Source organism: Nothoprocta perdicaria, unplaced genomic scaffold, assembly GCF_003342845.1.
Source record: "Nothoprocta perdicaria isolate Ctin4 unplaced genomic scaffold, notPer1 scaffold_7, whole genome shotgun sequence".
Taxonomy (NCBI): Eukaryota; Metazoa; Chordata; class Aves; order Tinamiformes; family Tinamidae; genus Nothoprocta; species Nothoprocta perdicaria.
Genome location: NW_020455976.1, coordinates 6078337 through 6099169, shown reverse-complemented (window position 1 = coordinate 6099169; position 20833 = coordinate 6078337). Strand labels below are relative to the sequence as shown.

General features: G+C 37.1%; 1 protein-coding gene across 1 annotated transcript in view; it reads left to right on the top strand.

Moving 5' to 3' along the window:
• Positions 1–20833, top strand: part of NRAP (nebulin related anchoring protein) — a 48855-nt gene that overhangs the window by 25257 nt on the left and 2765 nt on the right. The window contains exons 23-39 of the mRNA XM_026050525.1: positions 467–574; positions 1240–1551; positions 2407–2511; positions 4174–4272; positions 6018–6122; positions 6540–6647; positions 7438–7551; positions 8998–9195; positions 10994–11098; positions 12074–12172; positions 12929–13033; positions 13392–13499; positions 15148–15459; positions 18039–18143; positions 18825–18923; positions 19034–19138; positions 20700–20807. Of these exons, the coding sequence (XP_025906310.1) occupies positions 467–574; positions 1240–1551; positions 2407–2511; positions 4174–4272; positions 6018–6122; positions 6540–6647; positions 7438–7551; positions 8998–9195; positions 10994–11098; positions 12074–12172; positions 12929–13033; positions 13392–13499; positions 15148–15459; positions 18039–18143; positions 18825–18923; positions 19034–19138; positions 20700–20807 (2295 nt within the window). The remainder of the gene's footprint in view (positions 1–466; positions 575–1239; positions 1552–2406; positions 2512–4173; positions 4273–6017; positions 6123–6539; positions 6648–7437; positions 7552–8997; positions 9196–10993; positions 11099–12073; positions 12173–12928; positions 13034–13391; positions 13500–15147; positions 15460–18038; positions 18144–18824; positions 18924–19033; positions 19139–20699; positions 20808–20833) is intronic.

Genomic DNA, 20833 nt, shown 5'->3' with positions numbered 1-20833 from the left:
GTAATGTGGGAGAGAATGGGATGGATTCCTTCACTTCCGTAAATAGCTAAAGCTACTGTTGAAATATTTGTTCTGTAGATAGTAGGCCCTTTCTCTGAGATCGTCTGAATATTTTAGCTCTAAAAACTTAATGGCTAAATTATATGCCTTTGATTAAGTACTAACTACATCTAGTCCACTGAAGAGTGTCACTTTTAAGATTTGAAGCTATTTATTTTCCACACGGTTACTGTCGTTGAGATGTGGCCAGTGACACATCAACAGTTTCAGTAGAACCAGTAAGACCATGTATCCACTGCTACAGACACTGGGTCTCTACGTTGGGCAGGTGGTCAGTGGGTCAGGGATTGCATGCCTAGTGGAGTGTATGTCAGTCTGAAGTTGTTCAAGAGCTTTGATTGTGACTATAAAACAAATAGTGTATACTGATATTAATAAAGTCGTTGTGTTATTGTCACCTTTTTAGAAACTGTACAAAAGTAGCTGGGAGAAGCAGAAGGAAAAAGGATTTGAGCTGCGTCTTGATGCTTTGTCTATCTTGACTGCTAAAGCAAAGAGGGATCTGGCAAGTGATGTGAGTATGGACTGCATCAGGCTTCTTTATTTTTAGGACAACTGACATTCCAAGTAGCTACCGAAGTATTGGGGATGTCACTTCTGTCTCGGTGCCAGTGCCCAGAGCTCTGTTCGTGTTGCTCACATGGAGGAATTCTTTGGGTGATTGGCATTCCATAATTGGCCAGAAGATTTGCTCTGAGCGATTCAGTGTTTCAGTGTTCTTTTTTTTATTTTCTTTTTTCTTTCTTTTTTTTTTTTTCCTTCTTCCCCCACACATGCTGACTGTGTCTTCTGTTCCCATTTTGGCCCAAGGGTAAATTTTAAAGCTCAGAATGAAGTGGAAATCTCCTGTGAAATACTGTAACTTAACACATTTAAGACTGGCCAGAAAATTTCTGAAAAAGTCTTTGAAACTCAGTCCTTACAAAAATTTGTTGTTCTTGGAGCTAATGGTAAAAATAATTTCTACTTTTTGAGAGTATATTTATATTTAAAAAGGATTTATTCTTTATGGACTCTTCCTAATTTCTAAGGTGTTCCAATTCTTTGCAAATAGATTTCTTACTTGCTTCTTCACCCAGCTTCTTCACCCAGCATGTCACATAACATTTGTAGACTGCTGCATGACTCCTGGTTTGAGAATGTGGATCACTTACCCATGATCTTTTGGTTTCTTTCCAGATAAAATATAAGGAAAGTTATGAGAAGACAAAGGGTAAGCTGATTGGAGTGAAAGATGTGAAGGAAGATTCACAGATGGCTCATTCCCTTCAAATGTCAAAGTTGCAGAGTGATCTGGAATATAAGAAGGCATTCGAGGACACGAAGAATCAGTTCCATGTCCCTCTGGATATGGTCAACCTTGTCCATGCCAAAAGGGCTCAGAATTTGGCCACTGATAGAGGATACAAAACAGCCCTCCATCACTACACTGTTCTGCCTACTGACATGAAAGTGGCATGGGCCAAGTGGGCCTACGGATTGCAAAGTGATGTAAGTTCAGAGCTGAACACTCTTTCACTCAAACTTTTCAGCTGATTAGGGCTTAGTTCCTTCAGATATTTATGCTTTTAAGACTGTGACTTGTTTATGCATTAACATGCATTTAAAACTATTAAACAGTTAAGATTTAAACTTAATATTAACTACTAATTTGCCTAAGAGGGATATTTAAGGTGTATATATTTAAGGTTTTTATGGTCACATGCCCTGCTGTAACCATTAGAAGTGCTGTTTGGCACTATATGTGCTTCCTGGAAGTCAGATTTTCTACTTTGAGGTTTTAAGTCAGGACTTTTGAAGTAAACTAACATATATAGATCTGCAAGTGTTGTTCTGTGAACCTCAGCTGTAGTGCTGGCGTAAGGCTTTGGAGCTTAGTAGCCTGTTGGTATGAGAGATTTGTGGGGAAAAGCAGAAGTACACTTAAATTCTTCCTCCTTAAAGATGTTTGGGGGAAAAAAAGTGCTTTTCCTCCAGTGTAACACAAGGGTGGAAGTTGAGAGGTGCTAAGACCTATTTTCATATCATTGCAAACCCTTAGTGCCCTTTAGAAAAACGCATACCCAATTCTAAAGTTTTCACCCAGTCAGAGTAAGAGTTACCAATGACAGTAAGGTACAGATCACTTTTTGAAATTACTTTGCAGTGCAAGTGCTGGTGAGTCCAGATACCTCCATCCCATGCTGTATTTTTTTTTTTTTTTTGCTTTCCTTGCAACTGCACAGAAGTGAATAAACAAAAGCTGGCACTAATTTGACTTGGTTGTTGTTCCCTAGTTGTCTGAATCTTTTAATAGCACTTTAAGTCTATGAGCATCAACAATAGGACTTTTTTTTTCTTTGTCAGAACCGATACAAAGCGGATTTGAACTGGATGAAAGGAGCTGGATGGATAGCCACTGGGTCATTAAATGTGGAGCAGGCTAAGAAGGCAGGAGAACTCATTAGTGAGGTGAGATTTCATGACAGCATGTAACAGAATTTGCTGCATAATGCGTGCAAAATGTCTGTATAAAATTAAAATAATTTCCACTCAAAGGGGAAAGAAAAAGGCACACCACATGAAAGCCCTCAAAACCAGGGATAGGACTGGTAATTAGAGGGAAACCAGATACCAAACACATACCAGTAGGAGTCCATATAGCCTTTGCAAAAACAAAGTAGGTGACAAATGATATTATGAATAATAATGGCAATCAAACAGTGCTCAATTGCTAACCACTGGCCTACCTTTTTAATGAAGCAAAATAGGAAGGGTGATAAAAAGATGCAGTCATTGCACCCAGAACCTCTTTTGTAAAAGATTATTTCCTGCTCCTTTTTTTATGTATAGTCACATTAGGTATTGAATTACATGGGATAGACTATTCTTAAAGCGTGATTTCATTTAAATAGTAGTTCTGACTTGGATTAAGATTGTTCCTGAAGCAGGAGTAGTGAAAACTTATCGTATTGAAATTTGACATGCTAGGTTGTTCATATCAGGTTTTTAATGAGTACTAAACAATTATAGATATCTGTGACCCTCCTCCATTACATACACACTATGGATACATTTTTTAATATTGCTAAAAAGTAATATATTTCTCAAAATTAAATGTAGAGATGTTCTGGTCAACTTTCTCTTCTCAGGTGAAGAGAGGGAAAAGTAAGCTAGCTGTGTGTCCAGTTAAACTCAGTTATGGTTGCTCATTGCTAAGGGATTGGGCTGTGAAACCACAACATTACTCATAAGCTTGTAATCTCTTAAAAGAGTTAACTTATTTTACATCAGGATTTTGAATTCCTAGAGAATGAAGGAATTACTGCAACCTCATTTTAGTAGATTGCAACTCAATTTAAAGGAGCTTTACATGCCTTTAAATTTGAGTACTGTGAACCATTTCCAAAAGTGCCATGACAATGCTTATTGACTTGAGAATTCAGCTCATGCACCAGGAAAATTTAGTACCCTCCAAATGGAGAAGAGATGAGAATAGATAAATGACAATCTTTGCAGAACGGGAAGCTTTTAGAGACTGAGACATATAGATAAAATGCAAGTATGCCAGCACGCAGCCTTCATTTTAATTATGTATATATAGCAAGATCGCTTGCTAGGAGAATTAATATCAGTACCTTGAATATATACAGTAATAATTAGGCACTGTGTTAATGACTGCACAGTTTTGCTGTAGGTAAGTGTCAGGAGGAAATCTAAACCTTCAAACAATAAGTTTAACCATTGCCATTATTATCATACTATGATTTTTATAACATTTTTTTGCTTAAAGCGACTATAAATAAAAAATACAATCAGTCATACTATATTTGAAGCCATCTAAAAAAGACTTCCAAAGCATGAGACTTGGAGTATTTTAGTAGGCATAATCTGATTTTGAAATGTTTTCTTTATATATGGGGAGAAATACTTTAATATTCATCTGCAAAAGGTTATTGTTAAATTGAAACAAATATTAATCTGAAAGTACCTAGGACATAAAGATGAGGAAAGAGGAATAATAATTATGTTCACAAATTCACTCTAATCTCCAGCAACCTATGATTTTTCTCTTTCAAATAGCATGAAAGAGCAGCACAAAATTCACAGCTTTGATCTTTTTCTGCTCAACAGAAGAAGTACCGTCAGCATCCATATGCTTTGAAGTTTACCAGTATTAAAGACACTCCTGAGATGATCCAGGCTAGAATTAGTTATAACCAGGCTGTGGATGTAAGTTATAATGTATATACATTATGATTATAAGAGTGGTATCCTCTTTGAACGACCTGATTGAAGCACTGGCTCGCTCTCTGTTTCTTTCTCTGAGATTATTCTTGGGAACCCTGAAACTCCTGTGTTCTGGTGTGGTGCATCTCACAAAGAGCATGTTTCTAACTTGGAATGGAAAGCCATAAGACTGCACCAAAATGAATGGGAGTTTCATTTACAAATATATATATATATATAATATATATATATATATTCTCAGAAGTAAAACTTAGGAGTATGAGTAGCCTTTGACTCTTTGAGATTTCTGGCATTTTGATATTCATTGAGGAAGAAGACATTTTGGGGGTATTCACCTTCTCAGAAAGATCTCTCAAATTTCAATTTCTGTGTATTCTTTGGAAACAAAATGTGAGGCAGCATGACAAGGAAGAAAAAACTAATATTTCAAGCTGTCATCCTGCGGAGACAAATTTGTGAGGGGAACCTAAAAAGGAAAAACTGAGGCTGTTTGGTGTTTAAACATGTTTACTTTTAATAGAAGAGCGATTTAGAACTATTGTAGACTTAACTGGGATAATGCAAAAGTGAATAATAAGCAAAAGTCACTCAAAAAAGACAAGTTTCAAACATGAGAGAATGTTTTATTGTGAAAATAGATATTTTTAAAATGAAAAAGAAGATGAAAGACTTTGTGTAGAACACATGCTATTGTAACTCATATGGTGTCTGTGCTTTTGATATAATTAATAAGATCCAAAAGACTTACATCTCAGGCAGGATAAATATAAGTCATTTTGTTCCACAGTCAAAATCAGTCTGCTACTCAACTTCCTCCCATGTGAAGTTCTTGTTGACTTCCCTCTCATGGAGCTGTTCTACAAGAGGATCTAACTGCAACAGAAAGTGGCAGAAGAGTTAAATGTTGAGGTTCATCTCACCTAGTCTCACACTCTCAGATAAAAGAAAGGAAAGACAAGGTGGATGGTCAAGGCATTGGTCATACTTAAGGCAAAACCAAGCAAACAACCCAAATCTGGAGACTAGTCCACAAATCTGAAAACTTCAGTGCCAATGGAAGAAGAAACTGTGATTAAAAAAAAGTAATTTGAAAGATGCCAACTTTAAATAGGGGCTGCAGGTTCTATCCAGTTAACTGGACAGAACTCTTGCCTGTCTGCAGACATCTGGAAAATAGCTAGTCCTGAGCAAACCAGCTGTGCTCCCTCCTAAGGCTGGTAGGAGTGACCTATCACACCTATTTTTGGACCTGATGTTTTTATTTTCCTGCAGCTAGCTCGGAAAATAACATTGGAGTAGTTGCACAGATACTTGCTAAAAATTAGTGATTTTTAAGTGTTTGAGAAACCTGAAGTCCCCAGATTTCTACAGAATTACTGAAGTACCTGTGGGTCACTTGAGGCTACGTATGCTTACTAAAAACTGTTCTTTCTCTCTCTACTCACATATGTTGGAATTCTTACCAAATTAATATTCAGAGATCTGAATTTTTAGATTCTTTTATTTATACCCTTAAAATGTCAAGGAGTTCCTCTCTTGTATACTCTGACAGGTATATCATGCCCCCAAACCTTTTGAATACCTTTTAACTGATGCAACTGCCTTTACTAATTAATGCTGCTGTCTTTTTTTCTGCACTCCTTGCTTTTCATTAACCTATTTGTTAATGTTTAGTTGAACTAATGATTGAATGCTGTTAGAATTTTTCTTTTCTTTTTTTTTTGCAGAGGCTGTATAAGGAGCATGGAGAGAGTGTAAAGCATCAGTATACACCAACCGCAGATCTCCCTGAAATCCTTCAGGCCAAATTAAATGCTATGAATATCAGTGAGGTATAAAACTGAACTTCAGTATTTTAAAGGAAAGTGAAAGAGTCAGTAGCACTTTGCTGTTTGTCCTACACAGGAAATCTTTTTTTTTTTTTTTTTTCCCTTACTCTGGTATGCAGTCATTCTATTTTCTAAATATTTTTGAAGTAAAATGAGAAATTAACTTTCTTGTAAACTTCATATCAAACCTCTATTAATTTAGTATGAATGATCAAACCTCTTTTTATTTATAAGAATGAACAAACAGGTACGTGTTTATAATGGTGATTTGATTGTTCCTCTTGTGTGTTGATAGTTTCATTTGTGTTAGCCCTTTGTGTTAATAAGGAATGTAAATAACTTGGAGAATAACAGCAATGCTGCTGTGTCAACCTTCTGAACAGCTACCCTGCTTAACTGCTGTCCCATTTTTCCTACCAGATTCGCTATAAGGAATCCTGGGGAAAGATGAAAGATGGTGGCTATCAACTGAAACTTGATGCGATTCCCTTCCAGGCAGCAAAGGCTTCGGGTGAAATCATAAGTGACGTAGGTGAACTCACTGCTGATACTGTGCTCAGGCATTCCTCAAAGATTCTGATCTTTCTGCTCTGCTCAGTGACTCTTGTTGGAAGCAGTGTTTCCAGCCAGTTGTACAGCTGGGAGATGTTCTGCCTCCGTCTACTTCTTTGTTGTGATTTTTGGGAGTGCACATGCAAGGCAGCGTTACTCATAACTAAGCAATGGAAAGTTTGCTAAAGCAAACGTGTCAGCAGAGTTGACCAAGTCACATGCTGGCAGGTCACAGGTATTGTTCAGGGGCTGTCAGGGGCTTATCTGCTGAGGTTTGTAGTGGAGATCTTGATTGTGACACTCTACCATTGAGCATTTGTCTTGGGTGTCCCTTACAAGTTGTAAGGAGATATAAATTAATTTCGAGGACAGGATACTTGTTCTGAACTTTTTAGATAGACAATGCAGAGAGGTTCCTAAATGGACCTGCAGCACCTATACTAGGTGTTTTACCACTTGTGTAATAACGGGTAACTAACTTTTGTAAGTGTTAATTTGTGTGTTTCTTTTGTTATTTTGTTTTTTTTTTGTTGTTGTTGTTTTTCTCTAAATAGGATAAATATTAAACTGTTGGCACAGATGAGGTATTTGCAGCATCCTCTTAAGGTTTGTTTAGATCTGTTAGCATATTAATTATAGCCAGAATATATTGTTTATAGCTTTCCTTCTGTAGTATGCGTACTGACTTATTTTGATTCTAGCAATTTTGACTGCTACTTGTGTCTCTTCACTTCTATTCAAATTTCTCTTCTGATTTCCTTTTCAGCACAAGTATAAGGAAGCATTTGAGAAAATGAAAGGGCAGATGATTGGCTCACGTGGCCTGGATGGCGACATTCATATTGCTCATTCAGTTCACGCAGCATTGGTACAGAGTGATGTAAGTACAAGAAAGAAAATGTTGGTATTTTGAGATGTTTTTCCTCACAGAATGTACTTTCTCACATAAGTCATGGTTGTGGATTAACTTCTTGTACTATTTCAAGGACTTCTCTGGAAATGTTGATATTATCATGTTTTTATCATTTTTCCCATTATTTACAATAACAAGAATTTGACAGTAAAATCAGATCTACATATTCTTGCACAGCCCTTGCTCTAAGCCACTGTTTCCTGGCATGGAGCATTTTATTCTGCAGAATTATCACTCACAGGCAGTTTATATTGAGAATTCCTAGCATTCTTTGCACAGCAAAGAGTTATTCAGATAATAATATTCAGATTATTTTCAATTTGCTGTTTTCTTGAAAGACTATAGAATAAATGAGATTATGTAATTTCAAGCTGTATTCTTATTGGACGTACAGTGGTTCCCATTTGGTCTTGAGATATGCTAAGAGTCACATTTCATTCTTTGTCTGTAAACATTGTGACTGCTCAGTACACCTTAAACACTGTGGTTTAGTCCAGGAAGCAATGAAAAGTTTATCTGACTTTAAGCAAATAAGTAATCTCAAGATTACTTTTCTTACAAATAAGTATTCTCAGGAACTATTTATATCCTTACCAAAATTACTCATAAAAAGCCTGATCGTGAATATAGATGGGAATGTGTTCATGCATTTCAGTGACTGCTGGGCTTGTACTTGGATACTTTTCTGTAGGATGGTAAGTTTAGATTCATGTGGATAGCAATAAGTGTGTGAAGAATTTGGCTACCTGCCAAGTTACTTTAAACATCAACAATTCAGGATATTTGTTATCTGGATGAATTGTCTGAACATCTGAAGTGTACTTAAACTTATCTGCAAATTTTGTGTGGAAAAAAAGAATCCATGAAGATCCTAGGGCTTTCTTTCCCTTGCCAGAGCCAATAGGTGGGGAAACTCTCCCCCTCTTCCCCCCTGCCCAACATAATATTTAAAACTATAAATTAAAGCTGGCTAAATTACTTGAGATCAACAAGTATTTTGACAGAGGAATTGGAATGATTCTTACTCAAATATGGCTCTTTGGATATTATCTTTCAGGCAATAACTTCAACTTTTTGTTGTGTTTTCTGGAAATGCAGCAAATTAAGAATTCATTTATCAATTTGATAGTTTTATGGATTAGATATATCCAGTTTTAAGAAAAATGAAAATTATATTTAAAATTTCATTCTGTTTAAATATTATGTAGATGGATACTATATTGACCTGGGATAGACTGCGGCATAGTCTAGTTGTTCATATTGGTCATTCACAGTACAGTTACATATGCTAGGGAACTTACTTTTACGTTCATACTGGAAAATGAAGAAGTATGGAGAATGTCTCTCTTGATCAAAACCTGAATTTTGATTATCATGCTGTGATATACATGCGATCTGTTCCTAATTTCTTAGGTGAAATATAAGCAAGACTTTGAGCATACCAAGACTCACTTCCATCTGCCCCTGGATATGATCAACTTGGTACATGCCAGGAAAGCCCAGTCTTTGGTCAGCGAGCAGGAGTACAGGCAGCTGCTGCACCAATACACTGCTTTGACAGATGATGTGAGGTTGCGGTGTGCCAAGAACGCACATAAGCTCCAGAGCGAGGTAACTGCAAAACATCCCAAAGATGTTTCCCTGCTGAGTCTTGTGCAAGATATTTCTGTTCCAAACAGTGACAGTAGCTGGTATGTGTGTGAACAGCAGTTGGGGAATGAAAAGATGCTGTTCTCCCTTGCTTACATTCAGGAATGAGACATTTACCCTATTAAGGAGTTGTACAGTGCATGTGGTCGTGCCATTCCAAGGTGTAACGTACAGTAGCCTTCGATGGTGGGACAGAAAAGTATTTTCAGGTGGGGTGGATTGTACTGTTAGGGAAATACTCTTTCTTAAGGTCTGGTTAACCATGTGAACTGTTTACCCTTCGATCTTTGAGGTGGTTTGTATCTGGGTGTAATTAATGTATACTTCCACAAACTGTTGTAATCTAATATATTGGATTTGTGAAAGACCGGTAAACTACGGCCCAGGATATAACCACTGAAATTCTAATAAGGATGAATTTAGCCCAGTATGTAATCTTGAGCACGATTAACTGGATGACACCTTACAAATTAGAGAGTTGTATTTGTAGGCACAACCATGAGCAAAGGACATTTCATAGGTTGTATTGCCTAGGGGTTGTATCTTAAAAACAAATCTGAACCAAAATGCCACTGTATATCAGTTTTAAACTTTTAACAGTCTTAAAGATGGCAGACAGTATTCCAACAAGTGTTAACATGAGCTTCCAGTTGTGTTGAGGGAAAGCACATATAATGAGAGAGTGAGAGGCAGATTTCCCTCCAGGCCCATCGTCCGAGCTACTAGTAAAATGTTAATTGGCAGCAACACTTTTTAGCATAGCATTTACCTCTCTTAGGAGCCATCTCTAATAGCTGGCAAGGGGTGAGTAAAGAGGCCTGGCTTTTGTCCTTGTGTTTACTCACAAGCAATATTTCCTCTACACAACACTGTGATGTGTTAACAGTGCTTAACACCAGACAGGCATGTACATGAGGCAGTAAAAGAGCAGTCAATTCTGCTCTCCTACATGGCTGAATAAAATGAAGGTAGAATTTTCATTCCAAGTAGCTTGTTGAACCAGAACTTTGTATTAAGTACAGCTAGTTCTTCCTTTAGTAAGCAGTAGCAGCTTCCACATGTGTGTCAAATAGGCAGACTTGTGTTTACTGGTTGTTTGGTCTTTGTATTTTTTGAGGGAAAAGAAAATAAAATGATTCTGATCCATATCATCACTGTTATCATCAGATGCAGCAGTGTTTGTCTTAATTTATTTAGCTTGAAGCTATTGGTAATATTTGAAAAACTAATATTTGCAGTGACTCACTGCTCTGTTTGATGGCCTGGAAAACATTTTGACAAAATCAATACAGTGGCACAGTGCTATTTTTCCCTGCTTACATTTTGAGCATTCAGAATTGTTTAAAAGCAATGGTATTTTGTCTCAAATATTACTTACTAAAAGTTCATAGCTTTTATTGAAAATATAATTAGTCTAATTTTATATATATATTTATATGTACACACACAAAAATAATAGAGATATGTTTTATATATTATATATGTATACCTATTATATATCTAGGAAAAGTTTATTTTCAAAGAGAAAAGTGGAGTTTTGGAGCCCAAGCATCATTCAGTGTTAATGGGATTTAGTTCTCTTCCAAATCTTAGATTTGTGCATATGCACACACAAGCACAAGAACATATGGCAAAGTATATTAACTCTTTGTAGTAGATTCTAATGGATTTATTTGAATAACCATATTGTGTATATTTCGATGAATAAATATAGGGCATCTCAAATGCAAACTTGTAATTACTTCTGCTTTTCCCTTAGAATTTATACCGTTCTGACATGAACTTTATGCGAGGAGTTGGATGTATTACTCCAGGGGCCCTAGAGATTGAAGAAAAGAAGAAAGCTTCTGAACTCATCAGCGAGGTAACAAAAGAGGGTTTTGATTTCTGTGCTGCAAACAAGGGTTTGCCAGATGTCTTTCTATTAAACTGGGCTGGCAAAGTGACTCGCTGGGTAATGCTAGGCTCCCTCCCCTTCCATTTGATCACTACATCCGTGTCCTAACTACAGATGGGTAAACCTGATGGAGTTCAAGGTTTTGCAGACTTTGCTAACTGTTTTCACAAATCTTTTCTCCTGGGTTTCAGACCCAGATGGTTGTTACTTTACGTGATTCGTTTCAGATTTAAAAAGTGCCTTCTCAGTTAAAAATAATTCATGCCCTCTATTAGGCCCCTTATACTATTTCTCCAAAATTGGAGTGCCTAGTGCCAGTTACCATTACACATTTTTCTTTCTGTTTTGCAGTCTTAGTCTTTTTCTACTAGCTGCCTTTGTGACCTATTCTTTCACCGCTTTGTAATCAGATTTTCCTTTCCTCTGTTGCGTTCTCTACTTATACTGTCTTCTAGCTTCAAGTTTTGGATCTATTGCCATCACGTAGATGTGCAAGTTGTATTCTCGTGATGTGAATAACTGCAGTGAGCTTGCAGGGATTTTGTTTAGCACCACTGACCAGGTGGAATCTCATCTTTCCCACCAGAAAGTTTAGTAGGCTTGTGTAGCATCTGCTGTCTGGGTTGTATTGCATTCCCTCTAATTTCATTATCCAGGGTTAGTGACATGAAAGGGTGAAATAATCTAATTGCTGTATTCAGCAAAGCAGTACATTTTTCTTTAACACAGAATTCCTTATTTACTCTTAGTTTCCCCTAGTGAGACAAGAATGCAACAGAATAGGAAAGGTAAATTAGCATAATGGTTAATAGATAAGTATTCTTTGCAAAACAATGTTTTAAGCACAAGAAGCAATACTAGAGCACTAGTATTGGAAAAAAGTCCCTTGTCTGACAACAGTATTTAGTGTTTCTGTTCGTTTTTCTTTCTGTGTGAACTCAGAGTAAATATCGTCAGCATCCACATTCCTTCAAGTACACATCGGTGACAGACTCTCCTGGCCTCCTTCATGCAAAATTCAGCAATATGATTGCTAATGAGGTAGGCTCCTCTAATGTGAATCAGAAAATATGCTTTTCAAAATGCAGTACGCTAGGCTCGGCAGAGAGAGAAAGAGAGACAGCCTTGTTCTGAAAAACAGAATGTATCAAAAGAAAAGGAAGCATCACTGATTTCTGCTTTGGCAGAGTTAGATCACAAAAAAATATTTTTCCTGGACGAACATTTAGCACCGTTAACCATAGTTCAATCTATTTGTGCCAAATATTGCTCATATAATAGAGTCCTGTTATCAGTCTTTTTATACATTAAACAAACCCTCAGAATATCAGTCTGGGTGTTCTTGAGGGAGTGCCTGTGAATAGTGTAGCTTCTTTAGAGACCTCTTGAAAGAAATCTACTAATTTTTAAAAACAAGACAAAATTAATATGAGGAAGAATAAAAGTGAGACAATATGACCAGTCTTTGAGAAATATCTAGCCTTTTTATAATACATATTCATGATGCTCTTAACATTCTTAGGTCCATTTTTGGCCTTTTGGCTTGCTGGAAACATACTAATGCAAGGCTAAGAATATAGCAAGTTGATATTTTGAGTAATTAGTTTAGAAAATTTTTAATACCAGTAGGAAGAAGAAAAAGAAAAAAAAAAAAGAAATGCAGTTGTATTAATATATTCTTAGCTGTTTTGGGGCTGGCTGATAATGGTTGTCATAATCACAGATAACTTAAGTTTTTTGTTGTATTTTTCAAGCATTAGAAAAAATGGTTGCATTTTCTTTTTTGATCTCTTCTAGCGCCTTTATAAAGCAGCAGGAGAGGACAGTCAACATCACTACACACCAACACTGGGTTTGCCTGAGTTTACACGGGCAAAAATAAATGCAGCCAACCTCAGTGATGTAAGAGTTTGTTTTATTTTATTTGTTTGGACTAGGGGATGAGTTGCACATGCCAAGGAGCGATGGATAAGTCAAGCAGTTTTTAATTGGTTGTATTTATACTTTCTTCAGTTTGATTATGATGATATCTATCTCCATTAACATGTATGCAGTTGTGAGTAAATTAAATTTACATAAGGAATGAGACACATGTTTTGTCTGAGTTCGTAGCATTTCGTAAAGATAATTAAAAAAAAATCCTTTGAATATGAGGAATGAAGCTCAAACTCAGAATAACAAATGAAAGAGACTTACTTTGTTTGTTCCTTTGAGCATTTAAAAGTGAAACAGCAATCTACATGTGCCTTTCCTACTTTAGGCGAAATACAGAGAATCTTGGCATAATCTGCGTGCTCAAGGCTACAAGCTGACAACGGAAGCACTGCCTTTCCAGACTGCCAAGGCCTCCAGAGAAATTGCTAGTGATGTGAGTTGAATGATTCAACCTTCCATCTTGCCTAATTTCTGTTAACTTCATGTAAAACAATGTCTAAAGCAGATTTCACTGAATTAAAGTAGCTCCATAACCATGTGAGACAAGTGTGAGACAGAATATATTACTTATGAATGAGATTCTTTGTGTGAATTAGAAAAAAAAAAAATCACTGCTAATAGGGAACCGGGCTTGGTTAAACATCTTCCAGTGGGAAATAGCTAGTGAATTAACGTATTTACAGACAGACAAATCAAAGAGATTCTCCCAACTCTCTGGGCTTTCAGCTACTCATATTGTAAAGTGCCCACTAATTCTGTCCACCAGCTTTGAGCTGGCTTGTGGAAGTGCTTCATGCCCCAGAGTTGACATGAAGTCGCAGGAAGCTGAATGTTCTTTGAATCTTTGCAAATCAAGAGCTGACTGTCTGGTCAGGATGTGAAAACTGGCAGATGCTCCTCTGAATGTGTTCTCTTAATTTCTGAAGGAAGGAAAACAAATTTTTTTACCCTTAAAAATATTTTCTCACTTGGCTTGTTATTTGCAAAATAATCAGACGTGGCAGTATCTTTTCTTCAGAAAGTGTAATTTCATCTCTTCCTTGCAAGAGATTTAAGTAATAAATTATAAAAACCACTGACAATTAAACCAAAATTATTTTTAAAAAAATATTTTGTTGCATGTTTTTTATCTAATGTGATAAAATACTAATATATTTAATGTGTATTTGTTCTATGAGGTAACTATATCTAGTTGTAATTTACAGTGTATGCTTAACCATATTTTGCAGAGTGTTTTTGGTTATAGCTTCAGATCTGCTCTAAAGGGTACAAGTCCCTAATAGAATTACATCCACTTACAACAGATCTGAATTTGGCCCTTCATCTTTGAAGCACTTTATAAACATTAGCTAGTGTAATTTAATCCTCACAACTCTCTTGTGTGGTAGATAAGTGTTATTATCCCATTTCAACTGCATTATGAACTCTTCAGAGCCCAGGCTTTCTCTTTAAAGTTCCGAACACCCTGTTGATGCTGTATAAATAATCATTATCATCATCATCACCATTTCACAGAGAGGATAAATGCAAGATCATAGGCAGAGTCACAGTCCAGCTAAGATGAGAATGAGGGGTTGCTGGTGCTTATTCCTGTGCTCAGGCCACCATCTTAGGCTTCTCAACATCGTTATTGATCCAGGAAAGCTGAATTTACTCTTTCAAATAGCTGTGTGGCATTTGCAAATCTGAAGGCTACAGAGTGCACAGTGTTTCTCTTACATAGATTTTTCATCTTTCTTTTGTTTGTTTCTTTTATGTTCTTATTCCTAGTAATGGAAATATAATTCTATGGGAGATAAAATAAAAATGCATGATCTGGGGTTAAACACGATCTGTGCTTTGGGCATATTCAGAGCATGTATTGAGTTGTGCTCGACTTAAATGTTACAACTACTGTGATATCTAAACTTGAGAGCAATGAGAGATTCAAACAATTGCTTTCTAGTGCTGTATAGCCTGACTTTTTATTTTTTTCTCTCCAGTCAGCATAGATGTTTCAATGACTTATCTTTAATTAGATAGAATAATCAGTCTAACTTTGGCCCTTTTTCACTCTTATCTTTTTTTTTTTCTTTTTTTAGTACCAATATAAATACAACTTTGTGATGGAGAGAGGAAAACACGTTGGTGCCAGAAGTGTTCTCGATGATACCAGGCTGCTGCATTGCTTACATGCTGCGAAACTGCAGAGTGAACAGGAGTATAAGAGAGGTTCACAAGGAGTGTGGTCTCAGTACTGTCTGCCCATGGACATGGTGAATCTTGTCCATGCTAAGAAAGCCCAGGCCTTGGCAAGTGATCAGGATTACCGAAAGAGACTCCATGAGTTCACAGCAATCCCAGAAGACATGAAGATGAAATGGGCCAAAAGAGCCCATATGCTGCAGAGTGAGGTAAAGACTTTCTGTCTGTTAGCTGAAAATTGAGTTTAGCAATAATAAAACCTTACATGAGTGACACAAATTGTATATTGGCAATGGGCAATGTTTTTAGAAGGAGTAGTTGGTTAGGTCACAACCAGCCAGTGGATGGACATTGACTGCTTTACTTGCAGAAGTCTTTCAGCAGGAGGTTAAATGTTCAGAGGTTGGTTTGGGCTGTCATGTTAGAAGGTCATTTGACAAATAGCTGGTCATTACAAACAGACAGTCCTCTGGATGTATTATCAGAACTTACTCATGAAAATGTAAGCTCAGACAAACTTTTATCACAGAAATGATCAGTGAATCATTTCTGTGAAAAGAATCAGTGAAGGCAACACATTCACTTTGTATTTTTCCATGTTAACACATACATTTGCTCATCGGGGAAAGCCGTTGTCCATATCTGCTTCCAGATAGATGAAGATATTGAGTGCATGTATGAAACTATGCATTCAGGTAGCTGTATTTTGACAATTTAGGGTCCGGTGTCATCTTTGAGTAGTCACTGAGTGGCAGGAAGCTCTGCTGGGCTACTTTTTGTTACGTAAGAAAAGAAACTGAATGATTCAGCAAGGAAGTGAAAAAGGTTACTTGAAAAATTGTGCTGATTTTTCATGTCTTTGGGGAACTGCACTCAAGCTTTTTTTGAAAGACAAAGTGATGGGATACTTGATGAGAAGATATGAATAGATATTCCATCTATGAAAGTCAGAGAGGCAATCAAAGCAATGAAGAGTCCATGTCCTTCTTTCTTACTCAGTGTACTTGTTATCTGGCATCCCAAATGCCCTCTTCATTGCCAGATAAGGCATCGTAAAAAGAGCCCACTCTGATTTATGTTTTCAAAGGAAAGCAAATGATCCAATTGAAGAATCCCTGTTGGATTTTATTAGTGTGATATGAATTGTCTTTGTTCTCTGTCAGATGGAAAGAAAGAGGTGTTATTCCAGGAGACTAAGGTAACCAAACAAAAGACTATAAAAATAAGGGAGCAAGTTCTGTGGGGTTTAGCAAGGGGATCTCTATTCCAGTTTGAGTTGCACAGCATACCCTAGGGGGCATATTCAGTGGGGAGTACAGTTTGTCTGCTCCATCTTAGTTGCTCTTTCACCACTGGAATTTTAGTTATCAAGACCTCAAAAATATTTCCATTTTACATGTCTACTTACACATTATGTATATACTCACATGTACACACATTATGCACACACAAAAAAAATGTATGTATAATAAAAATGTACATATATGCAAGGCCATTCCCTGAGGAAAATGTTGTAATCTTCCTTTTCAGTCTGTCCAGCAATTTCTTACATACTATCCCTGTGAAGTCACAGAAACCACAGTCTATGTATTCCTCTTCCACGTATATTAGACCTGTCACCCTGCCTAGCAGATCAGCACTGCTTGGTGCATTAAACCTTTTGTTTCCCAGTTCAGTTGAGCTCTCCAGGTGCCTCCTTTTGCCTAGTGATTAGTCCTCAGAGTATGCTGCTGTCAGAAGACAGGGTGCTCCTAGTATGCAAGTTGTCTTAAGATGTGGAGATATCAAACAGGCTTAGGAACTTTTGGAGGATATTCTTGGGATGGAATAGAGAATGTTGTGAGATGCAGTTCTCTGTCATTCCAACTCCCATTCCTATGGGTAAGAGATGGCATATAAGTGTTTTAGATCTAGATAGACAGGATTTTTTAGCCTTTGCTGGTCTGTGATAATGGCTTATGTTACAGGAAAATAACTTTTCCAGGGACTTGGAGCTTACCAGGGCATACTTAGTACTGCCTTAACAAGCTAGCCTGTAAGGGACACAAAAGTAAATGAATAAGGACATCAGGGTTTGGTGCACTACCTGTAGGGACAGGTTAGGAATCCAGAGAAATGATCAAGATGGTTTTGTCTGATCTCACCACTGTCTAGTAAGAGTGATGTACCGCACCTCTCTGAGTCACCTGTTATCCCCATCTTTCGTACAGAGTGTTTGAGACTCTGAGAAGTTGAGTGATTGGGTGAAAGTCACACGGTGGTTCACTGTCACTCTGGAGAAGTCAGAATTGTTCAATGAAGGGGTGCTTTACTGACTCTTGCTTTTTATTGGGTCTCTTTTTTTCACAGACTTTTTCTTTTTTTTCTGATTCTTCTTAAATCAGGAGGTAGAGCAGCCTTTAATGTGGGAAGAACAGAGTAATGGTCTCCTCTTAGAAATGGGGTTAATGAGGAGGCATGCACCAGATAAAATAATTAGTATTCCTGACTTGAATTCACCTCAGAAAATTATTTCAAAAGGGTCTTTTTACACCCTGTACAAACAGGTTATTACTTACTGCTTTGAGTCATACTAATTCACTTGTGGGGCCTCTTCTTGTAACTTGCATATGATACATTATTTAATTCCTGGTGGAGTGAACAAATGCAAACATTTTGGCTTTACGATGTGATATATGCATGGCAAATGAAAAACCTCAAAATGTTAATATGAATCAGGAAGTCTTTTTTAAAACCTTAATAGCTAGTGGGTGCAAAACCGATTACTAACGGTTTTCATTTTTAACAGCATCGCTACAAGTCAGACCTAAACTTCATGAAAGGGGTTGGTTGGATGGCTCTGAGATCTCCGCAGATAGAAAGTGTAAAGAAGGCTGGAGAGCTCATCAGCGAGGTAACTGATAAATCTTTCATGGGATAGCACATCTGTAGGAATTGTTTACCATCAAGGCTCCTCGTTACATGACACTTACGAATGTAGCTTATCATTTCCTTTTGATGCAGAAGCCTGTTTATACAAGGTGTAAGTTACCAAGAAGCAATATGGGAGATACAAGTCCACCGCATGACACCTGCTGAATATTTTCCATTCTGAACGAAACACAAGAGTGTAAACAAAATATGTAGCAATAAATAAATGCAGTAAAATCTATTATGAAATAATAAGCAGGTTATTGTAGAAGTAATATAGAAAGACACAGCGCTGACATTCGCATTCAAGGGCTCACTAGCCTGTTCAGTGTCCTGTAGTAAAGAAGAATAATTATGAGCTGTCCTAAGCATTGTGTTTTCACATGCTTTTTGCATGTGAATTTTCAGTGTAAAACCTGCCTTCACAGACAAAACAAGTGTGGTGCCCGGGCACCACTGAAGTGATACAGTAGCATTTCCTACTCCCAAGCTGAAAGAGTAACTCAGAATAAATAGATTTTTTTTTTTTTTTTTAATATTGTGGCCTCAAGAAGCTAATTTTATTGTCGTACTAGTTATCACATGTTTGGAATCTTGGTTTATCTCTGTTTAACATAAACCTCTTGGATTTTGTTTTTGTTCTCTTCCCCCGCATCCCTTGCAGACAAAGTACCGTCAGAAGCCAGAAAGTTTGAAGTTCACTGCTGTGGTGGACTCTCCAGATTTGATTCATGCTAAAAATAGCTACCTCCAGTGCAGTGATGTAGGTTTGGTTTTACTCTAAATTATCTTAACTTGTGTTTCACTAGTGACCTCAACCTTGCTTCCAGTATATAGGGCTTCTGTTGTATTTAATGACTTTTGGCTCCACAGAGGCTGTACAAGGCTGCAGACTCCGAAGCCAGGCACAGGTACACCCTGCCTCCTGACCACCCAGATTTTATCCGAGCCCGCCAGAATGCACTTCAAATCAGCGATGTAAGTAACAGAGGCTTTTATTTTGTTTAAGCAAACAAACTTGCCTGGGAATAAAAAAAAAAAAAAAAAAAAAAAAAAAAAAACCTTTCCTGTATGCGTAGACACTAGGTTCTTTGCTGAGCCTGACTGAGAAAAGCCAGAGGTTGCAGACCACTAACATGTAGCTAGGACTGAGCTGATGGCATTATGAAAAGTTTATTTTTTCCTTTTGAGAATGAATTCTTCTTTCTAGGGCAGGAAGGTATTAAGCATTTCAGTCTTTCAGTCTAGCTACAGTTAGTTACAAATTTAAATCCATGAACTTCCATTTGGGTGAGGAAGAAGAAAAAACTCCTTCTCTTTCCTTGACTATGCCATCTAACTTTGTGAGGTTGCAAAAAATTATTTTGAACTGATTCCTTAAACACAGTTGTGATCAAAAAAGGTGGAATGGCATCAGTAAGTGGGATTATTTTAAAGGATTCTGCTTCCACCCTACTCCAATCAGAGCCATGTTGTCTATCCCTACTCTTTGTTTCCTTCTTTAGCATCAGAGTAACCGTAGTTTAAAAATTTCTTTAAGTTCCTGGTTTGTGTAAGAGGTGCTCTATAGCTGAAAGAAACAGCTAAGATTTACATTCTTTGATGCCACAGAGGGGAAAAAATAAAAAGGGAAAGGGATGATTGCACATGAATACAAGATCAGCTCTAGGCCCATTAGTGGCGCTTGCAGTAATACTTACAGGGCTTCTGGGCAGAGTGTTCTGCCAGCTGATGCAGGACTTTTGCCATCTCAGTTTACATTCAAATTAAACACTATTTAGCACTACATTCATCAGTGAAATACAAGAACAGCTTTTGAAATGTGAAGCTGACTTTGTGCTGGTTTTCATATGGTCACAAACCACAGAAGGGGTGAACCAAAGTCTTAACAAATTAAATGTATAAAACCTGAAAGGGAGAACTAGAAGTGTCAGCTAAGATAAACAGCTAAGTGGTACAGCAAATTAGAAGTATTGTAAATAGTCTACTAATAGAAGAAGAATCAAATCTAGAGCAGTTTCTATTCAAGATGTGATTATATTTCACTGCCTCAAAGTCACATTGAATATGTTAGTAGTAGCTGTTATTCCAGATGAGTTAATGAAGCCACATGTGGCTGGGAATTGAGATAGGGACCACTAGAAAAACTTGAAATAGCTGGTATTGAAATTATGATGCTGTGAAACCCAAGACACTACAAGTAGATGCATCAAAAGAGAGAATAAGGGCCATATCAATGTAATATTGATGTGACTGATGCATCACAGTTTCTATTAGAAATTAAATCAAATAAAGAGCAACCACATTCAAGTACAAAAAGAAACCCTGGTGGCACTTTTCAGATGAGTGATAAAATATTATGGAGAACAGAAAAGAAGTTGAAGTGCTATAGAACTGGATCAAAACCTTGGAGATGGTACTGATGACTCTTGATACAAATAAACCCAGTAGGATAAAACATTTATTATTACAGTCATGGAACTAAATTTAAGAAACTGCAGGGGGAAATGACTGTTTTGTTCTTTTCTTTTCAACACAGAAAGTGTATAAAACATCTTGGGAACAGACAAGGGCATCTGGCTATGATTTTAGGATTGACGCCATCCCATTCCAGACAGCAAAGGCTTCAAGAGAGATTGCTAGTGATGTAAGAATCCTTTTATTTCAAACACT